Raw genomic sequence first — 12,662 nt, forward strand, 5'->3', positions numbered from 1 at the left:
GTCATTGGAGTGACACCACATGCTCCAAGGAGATGTTTTTCCTCTCTAGCAGGACAATATGCTGAGTCTTCTCAAATTTTAGTGTTGTGAATTCCCGTTCAGGATTGGGAAACATCTCCTGAAATGCCAAAGGCAATTTAACATATAAAAAGGGGATTTAGGGTGTGTGTGAGGAATTGTGAAAGCCATATTATAGCTGGGATTTCATCAAAATGTTGCCTTTCTGTGGAGCTTTGATAGGGAGATCTCTATCTGGAATTATTGGGAGCCATTAATGAGGGCGGGATATCCAATGAGGGGATGCAGGAAAGGGGTTTATGGGCAAAATTGATTTCCAAGATGTCATAAAGATATGGGAGTCCACTTAGTCATGGAGACCTGCCTCTATGCTCTCGTTTTATTCACCTCTAGATTACAGGGCGTGTTTCGGGGCAGCCCCAAATATGGCAAAGCTCATGGAGAATCTGTCAACAACCCTGTGCTGATGAAAATACTAAATTGCTTTCCACCTTCACGCCCAAGCTGTCCCAGCCCACCTCCAGTAGTGGATAAAAGGGAATGCCCAGAGCTGTTGGAGCCAGAGAAGATTGCAGACTTCTCTCTGCTCTCATCAACTCCGTTGATCTTTCTGCTCTTCTGGATTTTGATTCTGCTTGGAAAAAACCAGCCATGTCTCGTCAGTCTGTCTGCAGGAGCTTTGCAGTCGGGGGGAGAAAGGGATTCAGCTCCTGCTCTGCTGTCGGTGGTGGATTTGGAGGTGGTGGTGGCCGGAGCAGGATCAGCTACAGCTCGTACTCCTCATCCCGGGGAGGAGGAGGAGGAGGAGGACACTGCGGAGGGTTCAGCAGCCGGAGCCTTCATAGCATGGGTGGCAGCAGAAGGATTGCCATGGGCGGATGCTACGGCGGTGGTGGATACGGAGGCAGGATGGGTGGCTTTGGTGGAGGAATGAGCTGTGGAGGGATGGGTGGTGGTGGAATGGGTGGTGGAGGAATGGGAATGGGTGGCTTTGGTGGTGGAATGGGCAGTGGAATGGGCGGTGGGGGAGGAATGGGTGGCTTTGGTGGTGGAATGGGCGGTGGGGGAATGGGTGGAATGGGCGGCTTTGGCGGTCCAGGCTTCCCTGGAGGCATCCAACCAGTGCAAGTTGACCCCAACCTTCTGCGTCCGGTCCATGTTGAGATTGACCCCCAGATCCAGCAAGTCAAAAACCAGGAGAAGGAGCAGATCAAGACCCTGAACAACCAGTTTGCCTCCTTCATCGACAAGGTGAGAGTTTAGGACTGGGTTTTTTTGGAGGTGGCATGTCAAACAACTTCCCTGGGGTGTGGAATGGGAATTTTTTCACTTACCACCAGCTGTTGGAGTTGTCAGACCAATGCCTCAGCATCAAGTTGTAATTAGTCAGGTTTTATTAAGCAGCAGCGAACAATAGAGGAGGTTTTGTGCTAATGGAAGATTAAAGAGAACATCTGCAGGATATTCTGGGGAATTTTCTTGCCAAGGCACTTTGCATCCTCATTTCAGGTGATTCAGGGCAAAGTCATCATTGTAAATTTAATTGTCCTAAGAGTTCTCATTGCTGGAATTTGCTTTTTGATGAGACTTTCTTCTCAAAGCCAGCTTCTAGAAACTTCAGAACATTAAACCCCTTTCCAACACTCTTAGATTATTTTCATTTTAAATAGAAGCTGCAGAAATAGAGAATCCCTCCCAAGAGAATCCATAGGCAGTTAGGGAATAAAAAATTCATCTTTCTTGACTTCAGTTCTGGAAAGATGATGGCAAAGTCCAACCCTGATGCTATGGAAAACTGGGATGATGTTTTTTACTGGCAACATCTTTTTGTCCCCAAGGGAGAAGTTCAGAATGACTCAAAACTTAATTGTCTAATAATAAATAAATTAAATAGTGGTTCTCATGCTCTTCAGGAGCTTGGCTGTCTGAATGAGACATAGGTGGGGAATGATTCCCGGGGCTCCCAAACCTCCCAGCAGCGGGGTGTCTCCCCGGGGAATGTTTCACACACCCTTTGTTGGCTGTAGGTCCGATTCCTGGAGCAGCAGAACAAGGTGCTCTCCACCAAGTGGGAGCTGCTCCAGCAGCAAGGGCCGTCGGGGCCAAGGAAGAACCTGGATGTGATCTTTGAGAATTACATCCAGAACCTGCGGAGGAGGCTGGAGTCAATCCTGGCACAGCGGGGGCAGCTGGAGTCGGAGCTGCAGAACATGCGGCAGTACGTGGAGGAGTTCAAAACCAAGTGAGTGTGGGGACGGACGGGGAGGGACTGGCCGGGAGAGTGGAGCTGGTGCAGAGACCCCGCGGGTGGAGTGACCAGGGGTCTGAGAGTCTCACCTTGCCCTGCCCCCACCACAGGTATGAGGAGGAGATCAACCGTCGCACGGCTGCTGAGAATGAGTTTGTGGTGCTGAAGAAGGTGAGTCTGGAGGCACTGGCACGGATGGGGTGTGGGAGACAGGAGGCCTTGGGTGCCACCAGCTTTCTGGGATGGGAGGAAGCCAATGTCCATCAGTGGGGTCTTTCCTTTAGGATGTGGACAGTGCCTACATGACCAAAGTTGAGCTGGAAGCCAAGGTGGGAGCTTTGACTGATGAAATCAACTTCCTGAGGTGCATCTATGAGGAGGTAAGAGCTCTCCCTTCCCCTGGGTGAAGTTTTAATGAGGGTGTGGTGGCCAAAGTCACTGAGGTCGGACTGGGCGTCTTTGTGGGTTTGATCTGGAGAGGTTGCCTGGAGCTGCTGTTCATCTCTCCTGTCATCAAATGGTGCCTCTGACTCATGTCTTGGTTGCAGGAGCTGTCTCAGATGCAGACGATCAGCCGGGACCTGTCTGTGGTGGTGTCCATGGACAACAACCGGCACCTGGACCTGGACAGCATCATCGAGGAGGTCCGGCGCCAATATGAGCAGATTGCCCAGAGCAGCCGGGCCGAGGCCGAGGCCTGGTACCAGAGCCGGGTGAGTTGGGAAGGGGTTGAGGCTCCTGGGACAGCCCCTGCTCTTGGTCAGTTGTGTCACTGATGGGTGTCTTTGTCCCCATGTCTCCAGTATGAAGAGCTTCAGAACACTGCTGGAAAACACGGGGACAGCCTCCGCAACACCAAGATTGAGATCCAGGAGCTGACCAGGAATGTCCAGAGGCTGCGGGCTGAGATTGAGAACGTGAAGAAGCAGGTAAGGGACCATCAGCACCTCACTGGGTAAGAGCTGTGGGCTGGGTCAGGATGGGGCTGGGAGGTGAGAGGGAAAGCAGCCATGAAAATTCGTGTCCTTTGGAGGAGATGGATTATTTCTGTCTGTTTTCCCTCCAGTTTATGCCATGAGGATGCTCCAGCTGAGAGTGGGCAGAAAGGATCTCACACACTGGTTTTCTCTTCCCCAGAACCAGCAGCTGCAGGCAGCCATTGCTGAGGCTGAGGAGAGGGGGGAGATGGCCATCAAAGATGCCAGGAGGAAGCTGGAAGAGCTGGAGAGCGCCCTGAACAAAGACAAGGAGGAGCTGGCTCGCCTGCTGAAGGAGTACCAGGAGCTGCTGAACACCAAGATTGCTCTGGACGTTGAGATTGCCATGTACAGGAAGCTGCTGGAGGGGGAGGAGAACAGGTACTTAATTGGCATCTATTTGAATAAATTCTGGACAGATTATAAGACATGCAGGTAAAACCCTTGAATCCACACTAAAGATTGATTTTGTGTCATTCACACTCTAATTCCCAAATATATATTAATTCTATTAAGCATAAACATACTTAAGTAGGTTTTCCATCTTAAAAGAATGGTAAAGGTTGCTCATTCATTTAAAGAATAATTGGAAAACTCTGAAAAAAAATTGAATAGGTCGCTAATTTTTTAAGAATAATTGAGAAATAGAAACTTGTACAAAAAAGGGAAATTCTCAGCTGCAGAGCCGTGCACTTCCCAGAGGATTAACTGCTCCCATTTTCCCTTGCAGGCTGTGCAACGACAACATGTCCAACGTCAACGTCTGTAAGTATCGGCCTCGGGGCCCTTCAGAAGTGGTAGAACTTGTTCTTTTGGGCAACAGGTGAGTAACTTGTGCTTCTCTTCCAGCTGTGGTGGGCAGGACCACTATCTCTGGAGGCAGAGGAAGCATGGGAGGAGGATTCGGAGGCAGCGGCATGGGAGGAGGATTCGGAGGCGGCAGCTGTGGAATGGGAGGAGGATTTGGAGGCGGCAGCGGCATGGGAGGAGGAATGGGAGGAGGCGGCATCTGCGGAGGAGGCAGCAGCTTTGGAGGAGGCAGCATGGGCGGCAGCTGCGGGATGGGGGGAGGAGTGTACGCTGGGGGCTTCTCCTCTGGAAGCGGAAGGATGTGTGGCTCTGGCGGGGGATCGTCCTCCGTGCGGAGATGCGTCACCACCACCTCGGTCAAATCTTCGGGAGTGAGATTCTGAGCCCCGAAGGTTGACAAGGAAAGAAGCATCTCCTCTCTCCTCCCGGCAGCAGCCCAGCCTCCTGAAGCCCAGCTCTGGTGTCCTGCAATGGGATGAACTGTGTTCCTCCCACCCAACTCGTCCCAGCTCCTGGTCCCACCTGGGGGTTTGGTGGTGATGCTGTGGGTGTCCTGGCACCGGGAGCTGCCTGGCAGGAGGGGCTGCTCTGCCTTCCTCGCTGTGTTGTACATTTCTTGTGGCAAACGTGTATAAAACCCCTCTTTCCTCCTCGCTCCTCCTGTTCCGTGTCCCCACCTCCCTTCCCCTGTGTGTGTGTCCTGCCCTCATCCCCAGGATGTTGCCATTCCCAATAAATTGCAGAGAACATTCACGAAGTTGTTGTGTCGCTGCTTCGGGAGCCACTCTGGAGGGTGGTTTGTGCTTTGGGGAAGCAGCTTGTTGGAAAGCTGGGGGTCGCTCTCTGCTCAATGTGTCGTACCTGTGCTTTGATGGAACCGAACAGGTGGGGATGGATCAGGGCAGGCGTCCCAGCTCAGGAGATGACTTTGACTCTCACCTGAAGGCACAAGTCCAGATGGTGGGTGCTGGATGCTCAGTTCACACAACGCTCAGTAACTGTGAGCCGGCAGAAGACCAAACTGAGGAATACAGGAGTCTGCTCAATTCTTAGGCCTCTCCTGACATAGTGAATCAACCAGTTCATCCCTGGAATCCTGTAGAGTTATTCCCACAGCAGATTTCTGCAATTGTTGGGTCTTGAAACCTCCAGCGCAGAGGGGTCCAGCACCTTCCCAGTCACTGAGCAAATACAGGCTGCCCTGTCCCAATTCGTTGGGCTCAGATTAAGGCACACAAAGGTACTCAGTGCCCACATCACATCTCTCCATGTGGCAACACTTCAATTACTGAAGCTCTAGGAAAGGAATTTTCTCAATCCCTCTTGGATTCTGGAAGCTCTGCAAAGGGTCTGCCGAACCCCATGTCCTGGGATTTAGGCAGGAACGTTCCCAGTGCCTCGTGGCCAGACCAGTAGAGACCAACAGAGGCTGATTGATGATGAGAATCAGCAGTGGCAGGTGGGAGCAGACACTGGATTAGTCTCATCTGAGTTTCCTGCTCTGAGTGGTTTTCGGGATGTGATGAGGGGGTGGCAGGGTAGGAGCCCCTTGGGTGGGAGAGCAGGTGAACATGGATAAGAATGGATCAGGATGTTGGTCAAGCACCTGCCTCTGGTGCACACCTGGGCTGTGGCCAGGTGGGATGCACAGCTTGGCACCCAGAGAGCACCGGGAGCACCAGAGAGCCATGTACCATCCCTGAGCAGCCGTGGGAAGATGATGGGCTGGGAAGGTGTGATTCATCCCCAGCTGTGAGCTCAGGTACCATCCTCTCCCTGAGAGGCCGATTAATTCCCCAGTGGCTCATCCCTGCTCCAAGAGCAGGGGGGAGAGATTTGGAGGAGCTCAGGAGGGGGTTTGGGAGGGGAGTCTGGAGTGTTTGATCTGAGCTGTGCTGTGGTTCCTCCACCACCTGGAGAGATCAAAGAGGCAGAAAATGCTGTCAGTGGTGGTTCAGGAGTCCCACAACAGCCTCTGGGAGTTGCTGATGTTCCCAGAGTGGGCCAGGAAGCTGCAGACTGAAGAAGAGGTCCAGTAAAGGCAGTGGGCTCTTGGAAAAGGGAATTCTCCCTGCTTTGAAGGGTGCTGGAGCTGGGATTGTGGCTAGGTTTGGCCCAAATAAAGATGCTGAGTAAGCAATGCCTGTGTAAAGCTGGTGTTGTGCCAGGAGCACTTTGAGGTTTGGCTTGGGGCAAGAGTCACCTGTTTTGGTGCTTAATCACCTGTTTCGGTGCTTAATTTTAAGAGTCTTTTTCTTCTAAAGTTTACAGTGAACTTTACACGGCGTTGTAGCGCTGCTGTGAGGAGTCATTGCGACACCTTCTCTGTGCTCTTGGCTGGGTCAGATGCGAAGCTGGAGCGTGGCTCGGTCTCCATCCACGTTTTCTGCCGAGCTCACATTTTCCCTGGTGTCGAAGATTCTGCTGTGCACAGCTCCTTGCGCAAGAGATCTGAGGGCACGGCTGGAGCCCAGCTGCCTGCTGAGTTTTACATGGAGGAGGCTCAGGTGACTCCAGGTTTGGAATAATCTGCACATCTTGTCTGAAGACGTCAGAGTGACTCAATCTGGGTGTTTTATCTGCAGGAGCTGAGTGTGGTCAGCACCCAGGCATCTGGCTGACTTTGCAGATCTTCCTCCTCGTTGTGGAACCTCCTTGTGGGATGTTCCAGTGAAATCCTGGTGCCTTCATACAATGGGTTTGGCAGTTGGGAGGGAGGCCAGGAGAAGGGATGGTCTGTTTTCTCCACCTCCACCCGAGCCCCTCTGCAGCTGCCCCGGGCTGCTCACCACGAGCGAGTGCTGGGCTGCAGGATGGTCTGGAGAACGTAAATCTCCACCTGGGAGATGACCATGGAGAAACCAGCCCATCTTGATTGCAGCTGCTTTTGGAAGGGAGGGTGTCCCCTCCAGGCTGTGGGGATGCTGTCCATTCTCCTGCTGAAGGAACACACACCTGGGTAACCTTTGGCCAGCCATGACTTGTGTCCCTCAAGGGTGGGATAGCCCTTCGTCAACTGTTTAGTCCATTAATGGTGGGATAATCCTTGGCCAACTGTTGAACCCCTCAATGGTCAAATAACAGTTGACCAACTGTTGAGTCCCTAAAGATAATCTTGGCCAACAGTTGAATCCCCATCAAGGGTAACGTCCTCCCCTCCATCTCATTCCACACAGTCTGTGGCTCCAGAAGCCTCATCCCAGTGACAATTAATGACACTCATGGTTCTGATTTCTCCAGTGGCTTTTGGAAGTGTTTTCCTGGGCTGGTTTCCAAAGCGTTTGCTGTGTCTATGGCCACCAGCTGATTCCTAGGGATGCTTTCAAACCACATTTACCTGCTCAATTTTCCTGTGTGAACAGGAAAACTCAACACATGCAATTGGGAAGCTTAAATATGGGATATTGTTGGACTGCTGAAGTGCTTTAAAATATGTATTTCCCTTGACTTTTATTCATGATTTTCAGGAAATAAGAAAGAAATGTTGGCATTTTTTACCAATAAAATTCATAAATGTAACTAAAATATTTATTTGATCAGTGAAGCTCAGAAGGTGCCTTCAAGATGTCCTTCATATGCGCGTCTGTATCCATTGCCGGGGAGCTGTTGCATGAAATTAAACATTATTGTCAGTCATCATTACAATATCTACTGCCTGGAGCGTCCTTTCCATCCTCTGTGGCTTGACAATACCTGTGGTCATTGGAAAAGCACAAGTAAGGACTTGGACATCCTTGTTCTCTTACCCTGGTGCTCAGAATCCCAGGACCTGGTTATCTCAGGCTCTGTGGGACACATTTGGGAGGGAAAAATCCCACTTGATGCTCTTAGAAGGGAACTAAGCAGCTCCTTTCTGGATAAAAAAGAAATGCTGACCTCTGTTAAATGTTAATGATGTGGCATGTTTCCACTTGGAAAGCCATCGGGAATTTTCCGCTTAACAAGGAGATTCAGGGTGTGCTTGGGAGAATTGTGAAAGCCTCATTCTACCTGGGTTTCACCAAAATCCTTGCCTGGTGTGGAGTGTCAGGCAAAAAATCTGGAGTCAGACAACTTGCGGAGTCATTAGGAGCAGGCAGGGAAGTGGGAGGAGGGAATAACATGACAACATCACTGTAAAACATATTTTTCCAGATGTCATAAAGATATGGGAGTCCACTTAGGGAGACCTGCCTCGGTGCTCCTGCTTTTCCTTCTGCACAGCGAAGCGGATTTCTGGGTGGAGTCACCAATTTGGCAAAAATCTGTTAACCGCACCAAGCTGATGAAGACAGTAAATTTGTTTCCTCTTCACGCCCAAGCTGTCCCAGCCCACCTCCAGGAGTAGATAAAAGGGAATGCCTGGAGCTGTGGAGCCAGAGAAGACTCTGAGCACTTCTCTCTGCCCTCAGCACCAGCTCAGCTCTGTCGATCTCATCTTCCCCAGTTTTGGCTCTTTTGAGAGAACCAGCCATGTCTCGTCAGTCTGTCTGCAGGAGCTTCGGAGTTGGGAGCAGAAGGGGATTCAGCTCCTGCTCTGCTGTTGGTGGTGGCTTTGGAGGCGGTGGCCGGAGCAGGATCAGCTACAGCTCGTTCTCCACATCCAGGGGGTTTGGAGGCGGCAGCGGACGCTGTGGAGGATTCAGCAGCCGGAGCCTCCACAACCTGGGGGGAAGCACAAGGATTTCCATGGGCAGCTCTTACGGCAGTGGCTATGGATGTAGAATTGGTGGCTTTGGTGGAGGATTTCCAGGAGGATTTGGTGGCATTGGAGGAGGTGTCATTGGTGGAGGAATGGGCGGCTTTGGTGGCCCTGTCAGAGGTGGCCCTGGGTTCCCTGGAGGCATCCAACCGGTGCAGGTGGACCCAACCCTCCTGCGGCCAGTCCACGTTGACATTGACCCTCAGATCCAGCAAGTGAAGTGCCAGGAGAAGGAGCAGATCAAGACTCTGAATAACCAGTTTGCCTCCTTCATCGACAAGGTGAGAGGCTGGAGCTGAATTCGCTTGGGAATGGGAAAACTGCAGAAATTCCTTGTGCTCTGGAGAGGGAAATATTGTCTTTCTCAGCTCAATGTGGGGCTGTGATTGTTTCCATTGGGTTCCATCTGGTTTCCTCCTGAGGAAATGTCGAAATTTAGCATCCACAGAGAAACTTTCTCCAGGTTTGGTGGATGCAAATTCTTCCTTGGTTTTCTCTCCAGTGCAGGCGGGCCAAAGGGATGGGGATACACTCAGTGACAAAAGTGTTTCTTTAAGTCTGTCCTTTTTCTGGGATAATTTTTTCTCAAGGAACTTAAAATCTAGGAATGAGAATCAAAAACTTCCTGAGCATTTCTTATTTCAGTTTAAGTGCAGGTAAGTTCCCTTTAAATTATCTGAACTGGGAGAATGTTAGTTATAAGAGTGTTCCCTGTTTTCAAATATATGATATGTATATATGGAATATGATAAGAGGAATGTTCTTAAATGTGGAGACGAATGGGATTTCATTCACTGGAAGGTCAAAAAGGATCTGATGCTCCTGAAAATTAATGTCAAAAATCCCAACTAGTATTGGAAATAATGTGCAAGATTGGAATGGAAGCATTTCAATAGCTAGAGCCCCCCCCCCCCCCCCCCCCAGAAAAAAAACCAACCCAAACCAACAAAACAAAAGAGAGCAGAAATATAGGAGAAAAGAGGAGGAATTTGAGGATAATGGGGAAAAAAAGGAGAAAAAAGGGAGGAATTTTCCCCTTGGAGCAATGGTCCTGTTAAGGTTTTGGGGAATGATTCCCATGGCCTTCCAAAGCTCCCAGGAGGTTTGAGCAGTGGGGTGTCTCCCCGGGGAATGTTTCACACACCCTTTGTTGGCTGTAGGTCCGATTCCTGGAGCAGCAGAACAAGGTGCTCTCCACCAAGTGGGAGCTGCTCCAGCAGCAAGGGCCGTCGGGGCCAAGGAAGAACCTGGATGTGATCTTTGAGAATTACATCCAGAACCTGCGGAGGAGGCTGGAGTCTCTGCTGGGGCAGCGGGGGCAGCTGGAGTCGGAGCTGCAGAACATGCGGCAGTACGTGGAGGAGTTCAAAACCAAGTGAGTGCGGGGATGGATGGGGAGGGACTGGCCGGGAGAGTGGAGCTGGTGCAGAGACCCCGCGGGTGGAGTGACCAAGGGTCTGAGAGTCTCACCTTGCCCTGCCCCCACCACAGGTATGAGGAGGAGATCAACCGTCGCACGGCTGCTGAGAATGAGTTTGTGGTGCTGAAGAAGGTGAGTCTGGAGGCACTGGCACGGATGGGGTGTGGGGGGACAGGAGGTAAAGACATGGAAAAGACTAAGCTCCAAGATGGGCAGATCCCAAGAAGAAGAGCCAAGAGTTCTTGTGCAATGGGAGGAAGCCATGGTCCAGTTCTGGGATCTTTCCTTTAGGACGTGGACTGTGCCTACATGACCAAAGTTGAGCTGGAAGCCAAGGTGGGAGCTCTGACAGACGAAATCAACTTCCTGAGGTGCATGTACGAGGAGGTAGGAGCTCTCCCTTCTCCAGGGGGGCTGGAATTGCAATGAGGAGGCCAAACATTGAGGATGGCCGGGGTGTGTGGGTGGATGCAGGCTTGAGATGGTGCCTCTGACTCATGTCTTGGTTGCAGGAGCTGTCTCAGATGCAGACGATCAGCCGGGACCTGTCTGTGGTGGTGTCCATGGACAACAACCGGCACCTGGACCTGGACAGCATCATCGAGGAGGTCCGGCGCCAGTATGAGCAGATTGCCCAGAACAGCAGAGCTGAGGCTGAGGCCTGGTACCAGAGCCGGGTGAGTTGGGAATGGGTTGAGGCTCCTGGAGCACAGGAGACATCTGAGTTTTTGGTCAGTTGTGTCACTGATGGTGTCTTTGTCCCCACGTCTCCAGTATGAAGAGCTTCAGAGCACAGCCGGCCGGCATGGGGACAGCCTCCGCAACACCAAGATTGAGATCCAGGAGCTGACCAGGAATGTCCAGAGGCTGCGGACCGAGATCGAGAACGTGAAGAAGCAGGTGGGGGTTGGCCAGTGTCTCACGGGTTCCTCCTGTTCCCTCCAGTTTATGCCATGAGGATTTTCTAGCTGAGGGTGGGCAGAGAGAATTGAGAAACCAATTTTCTTCTCCACAGAACCATCATCTGCAGTCAGCCATCGCTGAGGCTGAGGAGAGGGGGGAGATGGCCCTCAAAGATGCCAGGAGGAAGCTGGAGGAGCTGGAATGTGCCCTGAGCAAGGACAAGGAGGAGCTGGCTCGCCTGCTGAAGGAGTACCAGGAGCTGCTGAACATCAAGATTGCGCTGGACGTTGAGATCGCCATGTACAGGAAGCTGCTGGAGGGGGAGGAGAACAGGTGAGACCTCCCACCATTGGCTGAGCTGTGGTTCTGTCCTGCCTCGGGTCAGATTAATCTTTAATCATCTCTTGCAACCCATTTAACGTTGAAATCTCATGACTTTCTTTTCTTCCTACACATTTTGAAGCCCAAAACAGAAACGTGGTCCCCACGGGGAATACTTCTCAGGGACTTGACTGATCTTATATGAAACAGGATATAAAAGGAATATTTGGGGAATTTCATGGAGTTTTACTTCTGACCATATTAGATTAACAACTGATGTTCCTCTCCCTACACAGGCTCTGCCTAGAGAACCCCTCCAACGTGAATGTCTGTAAGTATTCACACATTGTTTTCTCTGCAGAATTACCTTTATCCTGGATCTTGTGAGGATTCCCAGGATGTTGCCTGATGTTCAATGAGCCTCTCCCTCTCTTCCAGCTGTGGTGGGCAGAACCACCATGTCCGGAGGCAGATCTGGCAGCTTTGGAGCCAGCAACGGCCTGGGCGGAGGAGGAGTGTGCGTGGTTGGCAGCGGGAGCGTCATTGGTGGCAGCTGTGGTGTGGGAGGAGGGATCCTCAGCGGTGGCTTCTCCTCTGGGAGCGGGAGGATGTGCAGCTCTGCAGGTGGCAACTTCATGGCCGGGGGTGGCTCCTCCTCCGTGCGGAGATGTGTCACCACCACGACGGTCAAATCCTCGGGGGTCAAATACTGAGCCCTCACCTCTGTTCCCCCCAGGAAAAGCAGCACCTTCCTCTTCCTCCCACCAGCAGCACAGCCCCCTCCATCCCCATCGGTATTCAGGAGGAAACAAACTGTTTCCAGGGGAAATCTCCCCACCGTGAGATCGAAAATGAGACACATCCCTCTGGCCCAGCCTGGCCCTCGCTGAGCCCCGCTGGGGTGAAACATCTCCCTTGTGGGTCCCCGGCACTGCAGAGCTCCCTGGGGCTGCTGCGCCAGCTGAGGAGAAGCTTGTGGAAAACTGCTCTTTCCTGTCACTTTTTAGGGCCTGTGTTCCCCTCCCACCCCGCACTGGTCCCCTGCATCCCGCTCCAGCTGTGTCAGGAGCCCACATGAACAGAAGGAAGGACATGATGTCCCCTAGTCAGATTTAGGAGTGAGAAATGGGTCTGGAGTTGTCCACCTTCCCCAGGTGGAGTAATTTGGCAGCTTTAATGTTTTATGGATCCTTTTCCCTCCTCTCCTTCCCACCTGGAGCGTGTGTGGCCCTGTTGCCCCCTCTGTTGTGCGAATCTGCTGCTTCCTGCCAGCACCCTGGCCCC

General features: G+C 51.9%; 2 protein-coding genes across 3 annotated transcripts; both read left to right on the plus strand.

The window, feature by feature from the left end:
* Positions 1–669: 669 nt before the first annotated feature.
* Positions 670–4,436, plus strand: LOC138099924 (keratin, type II cytoskeletal 3-like). 2 transcript variants are annotated; one of them, XM_068997533.1, is made up of 10 exons: positions 670–1,269; positions 2,046–2,260; positions 2,377–2,437; positions 2,551–2,646; positions 2,815–2,979; positions 3,070–3,195; positions 3,404–3,624; positions 3,974–4,008; positions 4,093–4,179; positions 4,213–4,436. In XM_068997533.1, the coding sequence occupies exons 1-10, from the start codon at positions 670–672 to the stop codon at positions 4,434–4,436; spliced, it is 1,830 nt and encodes a 609-aa protein (XP_068853634.1). The 2 variants fall into 2 exon arrangements, with proteins under 2 accessions (XP_068853634.1, XP_068853633.1); XM_068997532.1 differs by having other exon boundaries at positions 4,093–4,436.
* Positions 4,437–8,365: 3,929 nt separating this feature from the next.
* LOC138099933 (keratin, type II cytoskeletal 6C-like) lies at positions 8,366–12,091 on the plus strand. Its single transcript, XM_068997547.1, has 9 exons — positions 8,366–9,015; positions 9,895–10,109; positions 10,226–10,286; positions 10,446–10,541; positions 10,667–10,831; positions 10,929–11,054; positions 11,170–11,390; positions 11,675–11,709; positions 11,817–12,091. Exons 1-9 carry the CDS (start codon positions 8,506–8,508, stop codon positions 12,089–12,091), a joined length of 1,704 nt encoding a protein of 567 aa, XP_068853648.1. The 5' UTR covers positions 8,366–8,505.
* The last annotated feature ends 571 nt before the right edge of the window (positions 12,092–12,662 follow it).

This window comes from Aphelocoma coerulescens, chromosome 29, assembly GCF_041296385.1.
Source record: "Aphelocoma coerulescens isolate FSJ_1873_10779 chromosome 29, UR_Acoe_1.0, whole genome shotgun sequence".
Taxonomy (NCBI): domain Eukaryota; kingdom Metazoa; phylum Chordata; class Aves; order Passeriformes; family Corvidae; genus Aphelocoma; species Aphelocoma coerulescens.